The 15952-nt window shown below is 40.7% G+C and overlaps 1 protein-coding gene across 1 annotated transcript in view; it reads left to right on the top strand.

Annotated features, from left to right (window-relative positions):
• LHCGR (luteinizing hormone/choriogonadotropin receptor) overlaps nucleotides 1-15952 on the top strand; it is a 69659-nt gene that overhangs the window by 47872 nt on the left and 5835 nt on the right. Inside the window, exons 9-10 of the mRNA XM_077134727.1 lie at nucleotides 10654-10839; nucleotides 15013-15093. Coding sequence (XP_076990842.1) covers nucleotides 10654-10839; nucleotides 15013-15093 — 267 coding nt within the window. The remainder of the gene's footprint in view (nucleotides 1-10653; nucleotides 10840-15012; nucleotides 15094-15952) is intronic.

Raw genomic sequence — 15952 nt, 5'->3', positions numbered from 1 at the left:
GATGTTTTTAGCAATTCGGGGCACCCTGCCCTTCCAGATAAATTTGCTTATTGGTTTCTCTATTTCTGAAAAATAAGTTGTTGGGATTTTGATTGGTATTGCATTGAATCTGTAAATCAATTTAGGTAGGATTGACATTTTAACTATATTTAGTCTTCCAATCCATGAACACGGTGTGCCCTTCCATCTATTTAGGTCTTCTGTGATTTCTTTTAACAGTTTTTTTGTAGTTTTCTTTATATAGGTTTTTTGTTTCTTTAGTTAAATTTATTCCTAGGTATTTTATTCTTTTAGTTGCAATTGTAAATGGGATTCGTTTCTTGATTTCCCCCTCAGCTTGTTCATTACTAGTGTATAGAAATGCTACAGATTTTTGAATGTTGATCTTGTAAGCTGCTACTTTGCTGTACTCATTTATTAGCTCTAGTAGTTTTGTTGTGGATTTTTCCGGGTTTTCGATGTATAGTATCATATCGTCTGCAAACAGTGATAGTTTTACTTCTTCCTTTCCAATTTTGATGCCTTGTATTTCTTTTTCTTGTCTAATTGCTCTGGCTAGAACCTCCAACACAATGTTGAATAATAGTGGTGATAGTGGACATCCTTGTCTTGTTCCTGATCTTAGGGGGAAAGTTTTCAATTTTTCCCCATTGAGGATGATATTAGCTGTGGGTTTTTCATATATTCCCTCTATCATTTTAAGGAAGTTCCCTTGTATTCCTATCTTTTGAAGTGTTTTCAACAGGAAAGGATGTTGAATCTTGTCAAATGCCTTCTCTGCATCAATTGAGATGATCATGTGATTTTTCTGCTTTGATTTGTTGATATGGTGTATTACATTAATTGATTTTCTTATGTTGAACCATCCTTACATACCTGGGATGAATCCTACTTGGTCATGATGTATAATTCTTTTAATGGGTTGTTGGATACGATTTGCTAGAATTTTATTGAGGATTTTTGGATCTATATTCATTAGAGAGACTGGTCTGTAGTTTTCTTTTTTTGTAATATCTTTGCCTGGTTTTGGTATGAGGGTAATGTTGGCTTCATAGAATGAATTAGGTAGTTTTCCCTCCACTTCAATTTTTTTGAAGAGTTTTAGGAGAGTTGGTACTAATTCTTTCTGGATAGTTTGATAGAATTCACACGTGAAGCCGTCTGGTCCTGGACTTTTCTTTTTAGGAAGCTTTTGAATGACTGATTCAATTTCTTTACTTGTGATTGGTTTGTTGAGGTCATCTATTTCTTCTAGAGTCAAAGTTGGTTGTTCATGTCTTTCCAGGAACCCGTCCATTTCATCTAAATTGTTGTATTTATTAGCGTAAAGTTGTTCATAGTATCCTGTTATTACCTCCTTTATTTCTGTGAGGTCAGTAGTTATGTCTCCTCTTCCATTTCTGATCTTATTTATTTGCATCCTCTCTCTTCTTCTTTTTGTCAATCTTGCTAAGGGCCCATCAATCTTATTGTTTTTCTCATAGAACCAACTTCTGGTCTTATTGATTTTCTCTATTGTTTTCATGTTTTCAATTTCATTTATTTCTGCTCTGATCTTTGTTATTTCTTTCCTTTTGCTTGCTTTGGGATTAGTTTGCTGTTCTTTCTCTAGTTCTTCCAAGTGAACAGTTAATTCCTGCATTTTTGCCTTTTCTTCTTTTCTGATATAGGCATTTAGGGCAATAAATTTCCCTCTTAGCACTGCCTTTGCTGCATCCCATAAGTTTTGATATGTTGTGTTTTCATTTTCATTTGCCTCGAGGTATTTACTAATTTCTCTTGCAATTTCTTCTTTGACCCACTTGTTGTTTAAGAGTGTGTTGTTGAGCCTCCACGTATTTGTGAATTTTCTGGCACTCCGCCTATTGTTGATTTCCAACTTCATTCCTTTATGATCCGAGAAAGTGTTGTGTATGATTTCAATCTTTTTAAATTTGTTAAGACTTGCTTTGTGACCCAGCATATGGTCTATCTTTGAGTATGATCCATGAGCACTTGAGAAAAAGGTGTATCCTGCTGTTGTGGGATGTAATGTCCTATAAATGTCTGTTAAGTCTAGCTCATTTATAGTAATATTCAGATTCTCTATTTCTTTATTGATCCTCTGTCTAGATGTTGTGTCCATTGATGAGAGTGGGGAATTGAAGTCTCCAACTATTATGGTATTTGTGTCTATTTCCCTTTTCAGTGTTTGCAGTGTATTCCTCATGTATTTTGGGGCATTCCGGTTTGGTGCGTAAATATTTATGATTGTTATGTCTTCTTGTTTAATTGTTCCTTTTATTAGTATATAGTGTCCTTCTTTGTCTCTTTTAACTGTTTTACATTTGAAGTCTAATTTGTTGGATATTAGTATAGCTACTCCTGCTCTTTTCTGGTTGTTATTTGCATGAAATATCTTTTCCCAACCTTTCACTTTCAACCTATGTTTATCTTTGGGTCTAAGATGTGTTTCCTGTAGACAGCATATAGAAGGGTCCTGTTTTTTAATCCATTCTGCCAGTCTATGTCTTTTGATTGGGGAATTCAGTCCATTAACATTTAGTGTTATTGCTGTTTGGATAATATTTTCCTCTACCATTTTGCCTTTTGTATTATATATATCATATCTGATTTTCCTTCTTTCTACACTCTTCTCCATACCTCTCTCTTCTGTCTTTTCGTATCTGACTCTAGTGCTCCCTTTACTATTTGTTGCAGAGCTGGTCTCTTGGTCACAAATTCTCTCAGTGACTTTTTGTCTGAGAATGTTTTAATTTCTCCTTCATTTTTGAAGGACAATTTTGCTGGATATAGGAGTCTTGGTTGGCAGTTTTTCTCTTTTAGTGATTTAAATATATCATCCCACTGTCTTCTAGCTTCCATGGTTTCTGCTGAGAAATCTACACATAGTCTTATTGGGTTTCCCTTGTATGTGACAGATTGTTTTTCTCTTGCTGCTTTCAAGATCCTCTCTTTCTCTTTGACCTCTGACATTCTAACTAGTAAATGTCTTGGAGAACGCCTATTTGGGTCTATTCTCTTTGGGGTGCGCTGCACTTCTTGGATCTGTATATTTAGGTCTTTCATAAGAGTTGGGAAATTTTCAGTGATAATTTCTTCCATTAGTTTTTTCTCCTCCTTTTCCCTTCTCTTCTCCTTCTGGGACACCCACAACACGTATATTTGTGCGCTTCATATTGTCATTCAGTTCCCTGATTCCCTGCTCAAGTTTTTCCATTCTTTTCCCTATAGTTTCTGTTTCTTTTTGGAATTCAGATGTTCCATCCTCCAGTTCACTAATTGTAGCTTCTGTCTCTTTAGATCTACCATTGTAGGTATCCATTGTTTTTTCCATTTTTTCTTCTTTGTCCTTCACTCCCACAAGTTCTGTGATTTGTTTTTTCAGATTTTCTATTTCTTCTTTTTGTTCAGCCCATATCTTCTTCATGTCCTCCCTCAATTTATTGATTTGGTTTTTGAAGAGTTTTTCCATTTCTGTTCGTATATTCAGCATTAGTTGTCTCAGCTCCTGTATCTCATTTGAACTATTGGTTTGTTCCTTTGATTGGGCCATATCTTCAATTTTCCGAGCGTCATCCATTATTTTCTGCTGGTGTCTGGGCATTTGATCAGATCTCCCTGGGTGTGGGACCCAGCTGGTTGAAAGGTTTTTCTGTGGAATCTCTGGGCTCTGTTTTTCTTTTCCTGCCCAGTAGGTGGCGCTCGTGGCGGTCGTTTGTCTGCGGGGCAGTCGGCCTGGGAAACCGCGCGTGGAGGCGGGGGTCGCTGGCCGTGGCTTGGGGGAGTGCCGGTCCAAATTGCCCAGCTGGCCCGAGACGCCAAGCGTGACGGGAGGGCCCCGCTATCCAATGTTCCCAGTCAGACCGGGGAGCCACGTGCGTGGAGGGGACCCCAGACGCCAGCCACCCCAGCCGGGAAAACGTGCACCCCTCGGGTATCTCACGGCAGTGGATTCTCCCTACCCGTTCAGCCGTTCCAGAATGGGGTACGCTGTCTTTTTTGGTCTCTGTCGTGACTCCGGGAGCTGTTTTGTATTGTTTCTGTTTCTTTAGTTGCTTTTCTGGAGGAGGAACTAAGACCCGCGCGTCTTACTAAGCCGCCATCTTCTCCGGAAGTCCTCTCTTCTTCTTTTTGTCAATCTTGATAGGGGCCCATCAATCTTATTGATTTTCTCATAGAACCAACTTCTGGTCTTATTGATTTTCTCTACTGTTTTCATATTTTCAATTTCATTTATTTCTGCTCTGATCTTTGTTATTTCTTTCCTTTTGCTTGCTTTGGGATTAGTTTGCTGTTCTTTCTCCAGTTCTTCCAAGTGAACAGTTAATTCCTGCATTTTTGCCTTTTCTTCTTTTCTGATATAGGCATTTAGGGCAATAAATTTCCCTCTTAGCACTGCCTTTGCTGCGTCCCATAAGTTTTGATATGTTGTGTTTTCATTTTCATTCGCCTTGAGGTATTTACTAATTTCTCTTGCAATTTCTTCTTTGACCCACTTGTTGTTTAAGAGTGTGTTGTTGAGCCTCCACGTATTTGTGAATTTTCTGGCACTCCGCCTATTGTTGATTTCCAACTTCATTCCTTTATGATCCGAGAAAGTGTTGTGTATGATTTCAATCTTTTTAAATTTGTTAAGACTTGCTTTGTGACCCAGCATATGGTCTATCTTTGAGAATGATCCATGAGCACTTGAGAAAAAGGTGTATCCTGCTGTTGTGGGATGTAATGTCCTATAAATGTCTGTTAAGTCTAGCTCATTTATAGTAATATTCAGATTCTCTATTTCTTTATTGATCCTCTGTCTAGATGTTCTGTCCATTGATGAGAGTGGGGAATTGAAGTCTCCAACTATTATGGTATTTGTGTCTATTTCCCTTTTCAGTGTTTGCAGTGTATTCCTCATGTATTTTGGGGCATTCCGGTTTGGTGCGTAAATATTTATGATTGTTATGTCTTCTTGTTTAATTGTTCCTTTTATTAGTATATAGTGTCCTTCTTTGTCTCTTTTAACTGTTTTACATTTGAAGTCTAATTTGTTGGATATTAGTATAGCTACTCCTGCTCTTTTCTGGTTGTTATTTGCATGAAATATCTTTTCCCAACCTTTCACTTTCAACCTATGTTTATCTTTGGGTCTAAGATGTGTTTCCTGTAGACAGCATATAGAAGGATCCTGTTTTTTAATCCATTCTGCCAGTCTATGTCTTTTGATTGGGGAATTCAGTCCATTAACATTTAGTGTTATTGCTGTTTGGATAATATTTTCCTCTACCATTTTGCCTTTTGTATTATATATATCATATCTGATTTTCCTTCTTTCTACACTCTTCTCCATACCTCTCTCTTCTGTCTTTTCGTATCTGACTCTAGTGCTCCCTTTACTATTTCTTGCAGAGCTGGTCTCTTGGTCACAAATTCTCTCAGTGACATTTTGTCTGAGAATGTTTTAATTTCTCCCTCATTTTTGAAGGACAATTTTGCTGGATATAGGAGTCTTGGCTGGCAGTTTTTCTCTTTTAGTAATTTAAATATATCATCCCACTGTCTTCTGGCCTCCATGGTTTCTGCTGAGAAATCTACACATAGTCTTATTGGGTTTCCCTTGTATGTGATGGATTGTTTTTCTCTTGCTGCTTTCAAGATCCTCTCTTTCTCTTTGACCTCTGACATTCTAACTAGTAAGTGTCTTGGAGAATGCCTATTTGGGTCTAATCCCTTGTGGGTGCGCTGCACTTCTTGGATCTGTAATTTTAGGTCTTTCATAAGAGTTGGGAAATTTTCAGTGATAATTTCTTCCATTAGTTTTTCTCCTCCTTTTCCCTTCTCTCCTCCTTCTGGGACACCCACAACACGTATATTTGTGCGGTTCATATTGTCCTTGAGTTCCCTGATACCCTGTTCAAATTTTTCCTTTCTTTTCCCTATAGTTTCTGTTTCTTTTTGGAATTCAGATGTTCCATCCTCCAAATCACTAATTCTATCTTCTGTCTCTTTGAATCTATCATTGTAGGTATCCATTGTTTTTTCCATCTTTTCTACTTTGTCCTTCACTTCCATAAGTTCTGTGATTTGTTTTTTCAGTTTTTCTATTTCTTCTTTATGTTCAGTCCATGTCTTCTTCATGTCCTCCCTCAATTTATCGATTTCGTTTTTGAAGAGGTTTTCCATTTCTGTTCGTATATTCAGCATTAGTTGTTTCAGCTCCTGTATCTCATTTGAACTATTGGTTTGTTCCTTTGACTGGGCCATATTTTCAATTTTTTGAGCATGATCCGTTATCTTCTGCTGGCGTCTGCGCATTTAGACAGATTTCCCTGGATGTTGGATCCAAAAGTTTGGAGGATTTTTCTGTGAAATCTCTGGGTTCTGTTTTTCTTATCCTGCCCAGTAGGTGGCGCTCGTGGCACACGTTTGTCTGCGGGTCCCACCAGTAAAAGGTGCTGTGGGACCTTTAACTTTGGAAAACTCTCGCCATCCGGGAGGTTCGCTAGCCGAAGCGGCTTGGAAGAGTGCCTGCCGGCCCAGGGTCCGAACGCGGGGAGGGTCGCTGGCCGCCGCAGCCCGGGAAAGCACCCGTCCGAATTTCCTAGTCGGCCCGGGGCACCAAGCGTGGCGGAAGGGTGCCAGTCGCAGCGGCCCGCCCGGGAGAGTGCACCGTTCCCGGGGAGTCACGGGTTTGGAAGGGCCCCCCCACCTCGTCACCGTTCTCCGTGACCTGGGGATTTCCGATCCAATTCTCTCAGTTGTTCCGGGGGGCCACGCATGGTGTGGGCGCCAGCCGCCGCGGTTTGAAGGGACCACCTGTCCAATTCTCCCAGCCGGCCCGGGAAGGGGGAAGGGAGTGACTCCGGCCGCTTCCCGCCCCGCCCGGTGAGGCCCGCGCGCCTCGGCGATCTCACCAGAGCGGGTTCTCTCAGCCAGCCAGCCGTTCCAGGATGGGGTACGCTGTCTTTTTTATCTCTGTCGTGGCTTTGGGAGCTGTTCTGTATCGTTTCTACTCCCTTAGTAGCTGTTCTGGAGGAGAAACTAAGCTCCACATGTCTTACTAAGCCGCCATCTTCTCCGGAAGTCTCCGGAATGGTTTTTAACAAGGGGAATTTAATGAGTTGCTAGTTTACAGTTCTAAGGCCGAGAAAATGTCCCAATTAAAACAAGTCTATAGAAATGTCCAATCAAAGGCATCCAGGGAAAGATACCTTGGTTCAAGAAGGCTGATGAAGTTCAGGGTTTCTCTCTCAGCTGGAAGGGCACATGGTGAACACAGCATCATCAGCTAGCTTTCTCTCCTGGCTTCCGGTTTCATGAAGCTCCCCGGGAGGCGTTTTCCTTCTTCATCTCCAAAGGTCACTGGCTTGTGGACTCTCTGCTTCGTAGTGCTGCAGCATTCTCTGCTCTCTCTTAATCTCTCCTTCTCCAAAATATTTCCTCTTTTATAGGGCTTCAGAAACTAATCAAGACCCACTCAAATGGGTGGAGACATGTCATCCCCTAATCCAGTTTAACAACCATTCTTGACTAAATCACATCAACCAGGGTGATGATCCAATCACAGTTTCAAACATATGGTGTTGAATAGAGATTATTCTACCTTATGAAATGGGACTTATATTAAAACATGGCTTTTCTTAGGGGGCACACTTCCTTTCAAACCAGCACACCCACCAAGGGGCCTATCCTAGTCATCATATCATATTGCCAAGTCCATCTGTCCATAGTCACCTTTTGCTTCCCTCCCATGTTCTGAGCACTGGAGCTGCAGAATTCTGGGGTTAGTGGGGGAAGTAGACTTGGAAATAAAAAGAGCTGAAGTCAAGTTTGCAAAGAGGAAACATTTAATTATATCAGAAGTAGGTTTCCCAGAGAAGGTACCATTTGATGTATGCCCGGAAGCCTAAATTAAATTAATAGGGAAACATTAATAAGGATTACAAGGAGCAAGGGATTCTGTGTAGGGGATACCATGTGCAAAGGCTTAGCAGAAGCTTGGTGAGACAGTGAATCCTGTTCAGAAAGCCTTGTTCCTGGAAGGGCAGCAGAGGTGAGGCTGTCCTGGCAGGTGAACCCAGGAGGTGTCAAATCTGCAGTAGCCAACTAGCCAACGGCCATGCAGGCTTTGGCGTCAGGGAAGCCCGGCCACTGGAAGGGCAGCAGAGGTGAGGCTGTCCTGGCAGGTGAACCCAGGAGGTGTCAAATCTGCAGTAGCCAACTAGCCAACGGCCATGCAGGCTTTGGCGTCAGGGAAGCCCGGCCACAAGTTGCAGGAACTGCTGCTGACTGGGAGAACGCCAGTCCCCAGAAAGACTTGTAGAAGGGAAGCTGGATCCAGAAACTCGGAGAACTGTGCACTTGGCAGGATCCCAAGGCTGCAGACCAAGAACAAGAACAGAAGCTCCAGACAGGATCAAGAGCCAGGAAAGAGCCTAGTCCTGTGACCCCAAACCTACAACCAGAGGCCCATAATCTTGAGTCCAGAGACCTGATAGTATGAACAACCTTCAGTTTCCCCTGACTGGGAACAGCACCAAGACTAGAACTGGAAGGAGCTATGGTGGAGGTTGAAGGTCACGGGGCTGGGAACCAGGTAGGGAATACAACCCGCTTGGCCCCTGTGTCGTGCCAGCACTGGGCCAGGCTCTCCCAGCAATTCTTCCCAGCAACCTGGTCTCTCTTGCTGCTGTTTCCACCTCTGCAAGCAGTCAGGGCATATGGATAAAACCAGTGCTCTCCCACCCTCCCTCTACTTCCCTAGAGGCATGAGTCTCACAGACCATTACCACAGAAAAGAAACTGGTCTAGAGCCAACTTAGATTAGGCAGTAAATAAATAATGATTATCACCTATGGCAGGTCCCCTCTGTGTGTCCATCTGGCATAAGGACTGACCCTCTCTGTCCTCCCCATTGGACTAAACTACTCAAAGGTATGAGGGTCAGGCTTTAGTAAACTTTATATTCCTAATGCCAATGCCTGGCACATATGGATATTCAGTAAATGAGCAAGTGAGTGAGTGAGCTTTTCCAGACCAAGGTTTGGCCAATAACCACCAACATCTCTGACTCCAACAGCTGCCCAGTGTCATGTACTTGGGACACTAACCACACACAAATACTTTCCTCCCAATCTCTCTCTCTCTCTCTACCCCCTTACCTCTACCGCTACCCTCTACCCTCTCTCTCTATTCTCTAGCCTCTACCTCTGCCTCTACCTCATTTCTCATACTTAGGGAACCCCAAGTTGTAAAACACCAAAGAATAGGTAGCATTCAAAATGAAACTGGAAAATAAATAGGCAGGCAAGCCAAGGAAGGATGTAAGAAAAGATCAAATGTTCCCTGCTTTCAAAAGACCTCGAGGCCTTTCCCCGGAGGACCCTCCATTCCGCCCCATATCTCCTTCCTTCCTTCCGCTGAAATTCAGTCCTACTAAACTCCTGCAGTTTTTCTCAGCAGCTACACTCTCTTCTGCTGCCAGGTCTTTACATTCGCTCTTCTCTCAACCTGGAACGCCCTTTCTTCTCACCTCACTCACCTCAACCCCTCCCCTTTAACTGACACTCAACTCCTTCTTAACCTTCAGGACTCCTCTTAAATGTTACCTCCAACTGGAAACCTTCTCTGGCTCCCCCAAAACTTGATTAGGTGCCTCTCCTAGGTGCTCTTTCCTCAAGGCAGGGACAGTGTCTTAGTCATCACTGCATCTCAGTGCCAGGATGGAGCATGGAGCATAGTACATTCTCAATGAATAGCTATTATCATGCATGTAAAACATTAAAAAAAAAACAAAGCTTGGTGCCCGGCTGAGGAGGATTGAGGTCCCAATAAGTGGCACAGTACTCAAACCCTACCAGTATTGGGATAGATTGCTGAGGAGGGCTGTGCTGTTGGAAAAGCTTCATGGGATAACAGCAGCAGCCACTAGAAGATAAGAAAAAAATTTCAATTACTGCCGACTCTTCTTCCTGACATCTAACTTATTGTAATGTTCTTTGACATGGCCTCAAGTTTAGTAAAACTGAAGAGTTCAGGACTGAACTTCCCACACAGCTCTGCTTGCTAGACATGTTTGCTTGCTTTGGACAGATAAGTCCAATTTGCCTTAAGAGGACGTTCATTTGCTTCCCAGGTGGAAGATGGCTAATGCCACACAGCGGCTCTTAGTAACGTAACCAGCCTGGGCTTCATAGAATGTTCCCTGCTGGGACTGATCACTCAAAGGCTGAGCTATTTGAAACCCTGAATATTTCCTCCTGGGGTAGAGCACAAAAGCTGATGCCACTGCATGCACCTGCCGTCTCATAAAGCAAGTACTTTATCCTGTTAAAGTGGAGAGACAGAGAGGGAGGTTGAAGAGGAGAAAGAGAGAAAGGAAGAGAGAGGGCAGAAACAGAGAGAAAATCCTAATAAATGTATGCCAAGTACAAGGAGTTATACTCAACCTTGAAAAGAATTGGCTGCATGTGAGGAATAAAGCATGGCATAGCTTCTTTGAATTCAGATCTTAATGAATAACTGAAATGGAGAATTAAAGGGAAAGCAGGATGGAGCAAAGTGGGAAGATTCCTCAGAACCTAGACTGATCCTATGGTTGAGGGAAGGCTCATCTTATGAATCAACCATATAAAATAAAAAACCTTTCTCCCCTTTTTTATTTAGGGATATTTCTTCCACTAAACTGCAGACTCTGCCTAGCTATGGGCTGGAGTCCATTCAGACGCTAATTGCCACATCATCCTATTCTCTTAAAAAATTGCCATCAAAAGAAAAATTTACCAATCTCCTGGAAGCCACATTGACTTACCCCAGCCACTGCTGTGCTTTTAGAAACTTGCCAACCAAAGAGTAAGTAAAAAACAAAAGGCAAAACCTGTCAAATTGTGTCAGAAACTCAGATTTCAAAATAGCCAACTGGTCAATGGCGGTCTGCCTCCTAGGTTATGGGGCCACTTTGAGACAGACAAGAAGAAAATGAAATGTCCTGTTTCCTCCTGGGAACTGCTGCCAAATAGTCGATTTCACCCTGCAGCCAGAGGCCTTTGTGCCAACTCTGAACTAATTGAATTATAGTCCATTTGAGCAACTGCAAAATGGAGTGCAAAATAGGCACCTCAAAGATGAATTAGCTCTAATCCTTATCAACAGCAGCATTTGAAAGAAGTGGGGGGAGTAGGCTCAGGAGGGTAAAATGTACCCATTGTTTCAGTCTTCAAGAAGAAATAGACACAAATACTGAGAAGGTTTTTATTTTTTAAAAGCTATTTCCCTCCCAGTAGAAGAACACCTTCCATTTTAGAACAGGATCCCAGCTCCCCAAGAATTATTTTTGTACGGCAAGACAGGGGGCATAAGCTCCTGCCTGGTTTGTCTCCAGTAGAAGACATCTGATTCACTCCAATCTTGATGGAATGGCAGGGTGGCAGGACTTCATTCTTTCCTTAGAGTAGTGTTTTGCAAACTTTTTTGACTGACGTGTAGGGAGAAACACTCTTTTACATTTAACCCAGCACACATGTAACATGTGTAACTCAAACAAGACAAAGCAGTACTTAATTCTTATATGTAATACATTCTGATGTCTTCTTGTCCATTTGTTTTTAATGGGTCACCACTCACAATTGGAAAAACACTGCCCTGAAGGGTTTTTATTCAGCCAAAGGAGAAATTCTCAATTCCTGTTAATTCTGTTATTAGATAAGGCAATGAGAGAGTAACATTGGAATTCTACTTTGTTTGGAATCAACCTACTTATAATTAATCAACTAGCAAGTATTGTATACTTACTTTGTGTCTTGCATTGGTACATGTAGATCTACCTGAAGCTTTCTGTATAACTGCAAAGACAAAGTTACTCACTATGCTCAAAGACCTAGCACCATTAAACCCTAAAATTGAGCTTCAGGGAACACTAATTGAGCACTTACCATGTTCCAAACACTGTGCTAAAACCTGAAGATACAAAGTTGAGTGAGAGCTCATCCCACTCCCCAGGAGTCACAGAGCTTTGAGGTGGTGGGGCAGGGGTGTGGGAGGGACAACAAAAACAATATTTAAATACAATATGGAGAATATTATGATGAACCTGAAGCTATGAGAGCACAGGGGAAGAGCTTTAAACAGCAGCAGCATTTATGGAAGGCTTCCTGAGGGAGGTGACACGGGCTGAGCCTTAAAGAAGAGGTAGGGGTTGGTGGATGGGTTGCTAGACAAAGGCGGTGAATGCTTTTGCCAGATGTGCTCAAATGACCAATTCCTGAGAAACTGGGGTTTCAAAGAGGGAAAGAGTTATTGCTAGGTGTGAAACAGGAGATCAGATGGCCTATCGGCTGAAAATCTGTCTCCCTGAACTGTAGTATTTTTTATAGTTTTATAGTATCAAAAGATGGGCAGGTTTTGGGATAATGAATACAAAGTCTCCAGATAATGTAATTAGAGGTGATTTAATTTTTCAGCATGTGCAGATTGATTACAAGCATAGTCACAGAACATATGTAAGAAAATGGTAGCCTTAATATGATGATGTGCATGCTTTTTAGTGTTATAGTGAGGTAGAGGTGACTTATAGTTAATATCTAAGCTACTGCGCATATCAGGTGGGCCAATTTTGGTTAAATCCAGCTTTGATTATCAAGATAACTTTGGACTTGGGGTGGGTTAGTTCTGGGCTGACCCAAGTCCCATCATTAATAAACATTAGGGGCTGTCTTTAGTGATCACAAGACTCCAAAGTCAAAAAACCAGATAAAATGGGTTCAGGTGAGAGTCATTCACAAGGGTTTTACAATCACAAAGACATAAGATAAAGGCCATACAATCATTATCAGAGATCAAGATTTCAGGTATTTCTTCTGGTTTACTCCAATATACCAGAAAGAAAAAAGGAATATCTTTATAATGATTCAGCAACCATAATCATCCCTTAAATCCTCAATTACAGACGGGTGTGGGGAAAAGCGTTCCAAAAAGATAGAATTACTTGTGTTAAGGAATAACTGGAACAAGAATACTTATGAGTATATGGAGGAAGATGAATCAGGAGAGGAAGCAGGGAGAGGTGGGCTCTAGTGAGCTCTGAGTGTCAGGTCAAGAAATTTAGAGGATGGGGAACTGCTGAAGAATTTAAAGCAAGATTACTCAGACTTGTTTGTATAAAATGTTCTGGAAGCAGGGTGGAGGATAGGTTGGAAGTAAGGAAAGCTGATGAGAGACAAATTAAGAGACTGGTACAGAGGCTTGTTTATGATAATGCTAATTCCAGATACCTCTGTTTTCATGGCAGGGAGGTCACTTCTCTTCTGAAATCACTCCCATGTAAAAAGTTTAGTTTGGGGGATTTTAATTCCAGTAGATGAAAGAGATTGCCCACGAGGCAGAAAAAAAAGGGAGAGGGAAGGGGAATTATGTCATTGTGGGTCTGTATCAGAGTGAGAAAGGAATGTAGTTATATGGAGGATATCTTGATTTGAATTACAAACTTTGACTCTAAAGCTCAAAGCCTTGGGTGCCAATAAGGATGGACGGCCTCAAGGATGGAGTATCTGTGCAAATTATGAGTCACCCTCTGCCCTGAAATTGCTGAGTCTGGATAAAGCACACAGCTGCTGGGACTGCTGGCCCCAAAGGCCTCCTTGGTATCTATGATTAAAATTTCAACAAAGAGGGTAAATGGAACCCTCTGCTATTATCTTAAGGTCAAGAACAGTCACATTAAAAAAAAAAAAAGAATACTCACATTCCCACTAACCATAGATTTGCTCACACACAATAAATACCTCTAAGTCTCAGATGTGGAGCTAGCATCAAACACATCCATACACGCACACACACACACACACACACACTGTGCTAGTTCATCCAAGTTTGAGGATTTACAATCATGACCCAAAATAACAGTAGATTAATTTTTTTTATTTAAGAAAACAAATACACTTAGAAGCACCAAAAAATGGATATCTTAGTCAACTTAACCATAAGCATATTTAAATAAATATCCATATAATCATTGTAAAGCTTGTGTTTGCACAGTGTTTCATAAACCAATTTAAAATTAAGGCAACAAGGAAAAAAATCTACAAATTCAGATAGCAAAGTTCTTACATTCTAAGTATTAAACACTAACTTAGATACCATTTGATCAGCTGTCAAAACTGAATGTTCTCAAAATATCAAGTTGAAAGTTCTTACAAATAGATTAATTTTTGAAAGTGAATCCAGTAGGTCAATAATTCTGATATATTCCCCACCTTTCAGCTTTTGTACAAAGTTATTCCTACAAGGAATCATCTCATTAATATTGGAGAAGAATAAATAAAAACATGCAGTTTGAATTAACTCATTTCTCCTTCCTCCACAATAAATGTTGAGGTTTTCAGAGCCTGCTCTCTTTTCCTTTGTACCTTCCTTTGTTTCATCTTTGGAATGTAAGTGCAGGCATTCTTTTATTTTGACATTTGCCGCCCACCCCCCACCCCCCATTTCCATGGGATAATCTGCTTGGAGAGAAAAATGGAGCAGTAAAGAACACCTACATGTATTTTTTTCACATAAGCAAAAAGCATAAAATTCACATCATAATGATAGGTTCAGAATCTTCAGATCCTCACCTAAGAGTTTTCCAGTTAAAATTCAAAGTCATGAACTCAGAATGGTTATTTGGGAATCAAGGCCAATGGAAAGTAGAGCGGTGAGGAGTATACCTAATATACAATAAAGATAGCTTTTAATGAGCATTGAAAAAATCCATGATTCAATATGACAAATCTAAGTTTTTTCATCTTTAGAGCCCACACAAAACACTTAGCATTCAGAAGCATTTTATCTAAGCTGGAAGCACTCTAATGACAATTCAGAAGCCTTTACTTTCTCCCCAGGAAGCATTTCAGTTAGGACAATGGTGCAGAACAGGATGCCTTTGTAATAGGTAAAGAATTTGTATGAACAAAGCATAAATAGTCATGGTCAAGTTTAGTTTAAAGACCAAAAGCTCAACTCCTTTATTTTTCACCTCTTCTCTTTCAGGCAGAATTTTTCATTTTCTATTTTTGAAAACTTTTCCAAACAATGTGAAAGCACAGCAAGGAAACTAAATAATGAAACACTGTAAGTATTTGCACGCAAAGAAACTCAGGAAGTCATATCTTGTTCTGTGTGCAACTTATTATTATCAGTGCCAATGATTTTCTTTTGATAAGTGAAAAATCTTGGTTGGGGGGATGTTTGCAGACTATTTTTTTAATAGTTTTAAAATGGAAATTTTTCTTTGCATATGTCAACCAGTTGATCAGGTTTCTCTTTCAACTGTTGAAAAAAAAAAACTCTTAAAAATGTACCTAATGTTCATTCTGCAATTATATTAAACTCTCCTCAGAAATTAAAATTTTATTTGCATGTATTTTGATGTCACTGAGGGTATAAATGATAGCTTATTTTCAGGAATTTGCCCTAATAACATGGTCAGCATTCCACAAAGACTGTTGGATTAACTGACTGCAGACAGAGCTTCCAGAAGTAACCATTTCCCTTCAAAGAGACCTAAGCCATCTTAATCATTATGCTCCAGAGTAAAAAATTATTCAGTCTCGGTGTTATCACTAACATACACTGGACAAGAGTTACAATTCTATTCTATTCACTGCCTTTTAACATAAAAGCTGGCTGTCTTGGCATTTCTACTTACCTTCAAATGTAAAAGAGGATGCCTCAAATAATAATCCCCAGTGTTCTGGTGGCACATTTACCAAGATTTAGAAATGTTATTATTCATCCCTATGTGTCTTTCAGGCTACAAAACCAGATTGCCCTTCTAAGATACCTTGCCAATCTCTATTCCTTCTTCTAAGACATTTTTATTTCCTCTCAATCTCCAAGTTAGATAGGGGCAGAAGGTGGTGAGGTGGAAGGACTCCTGGGCTCTGAGGTTCCTCAGAACTCCAGATGAATCCTTGGCAGTAACATTTCT

Source organism: Tamandua tetradactyla, chromosome 17, assembly GCF_023851605.1.
Source record: "Tamandua tetradactyla isolate mTamTet1 chromosome 17, mTamTet1.pri, whole genome shotgun sequence".
NCBI lineage: Eukaryota > Metazoa > Chordata > Mammalia > Pilosa > Myrmecophagidae > Tamandua > Tamandua tetradactyla.
The sequence above is the reverse complement of the archived record's forward strand: the minus strand, read 5'-3'. Positions and strand labels throughout refer to the sequence as shown.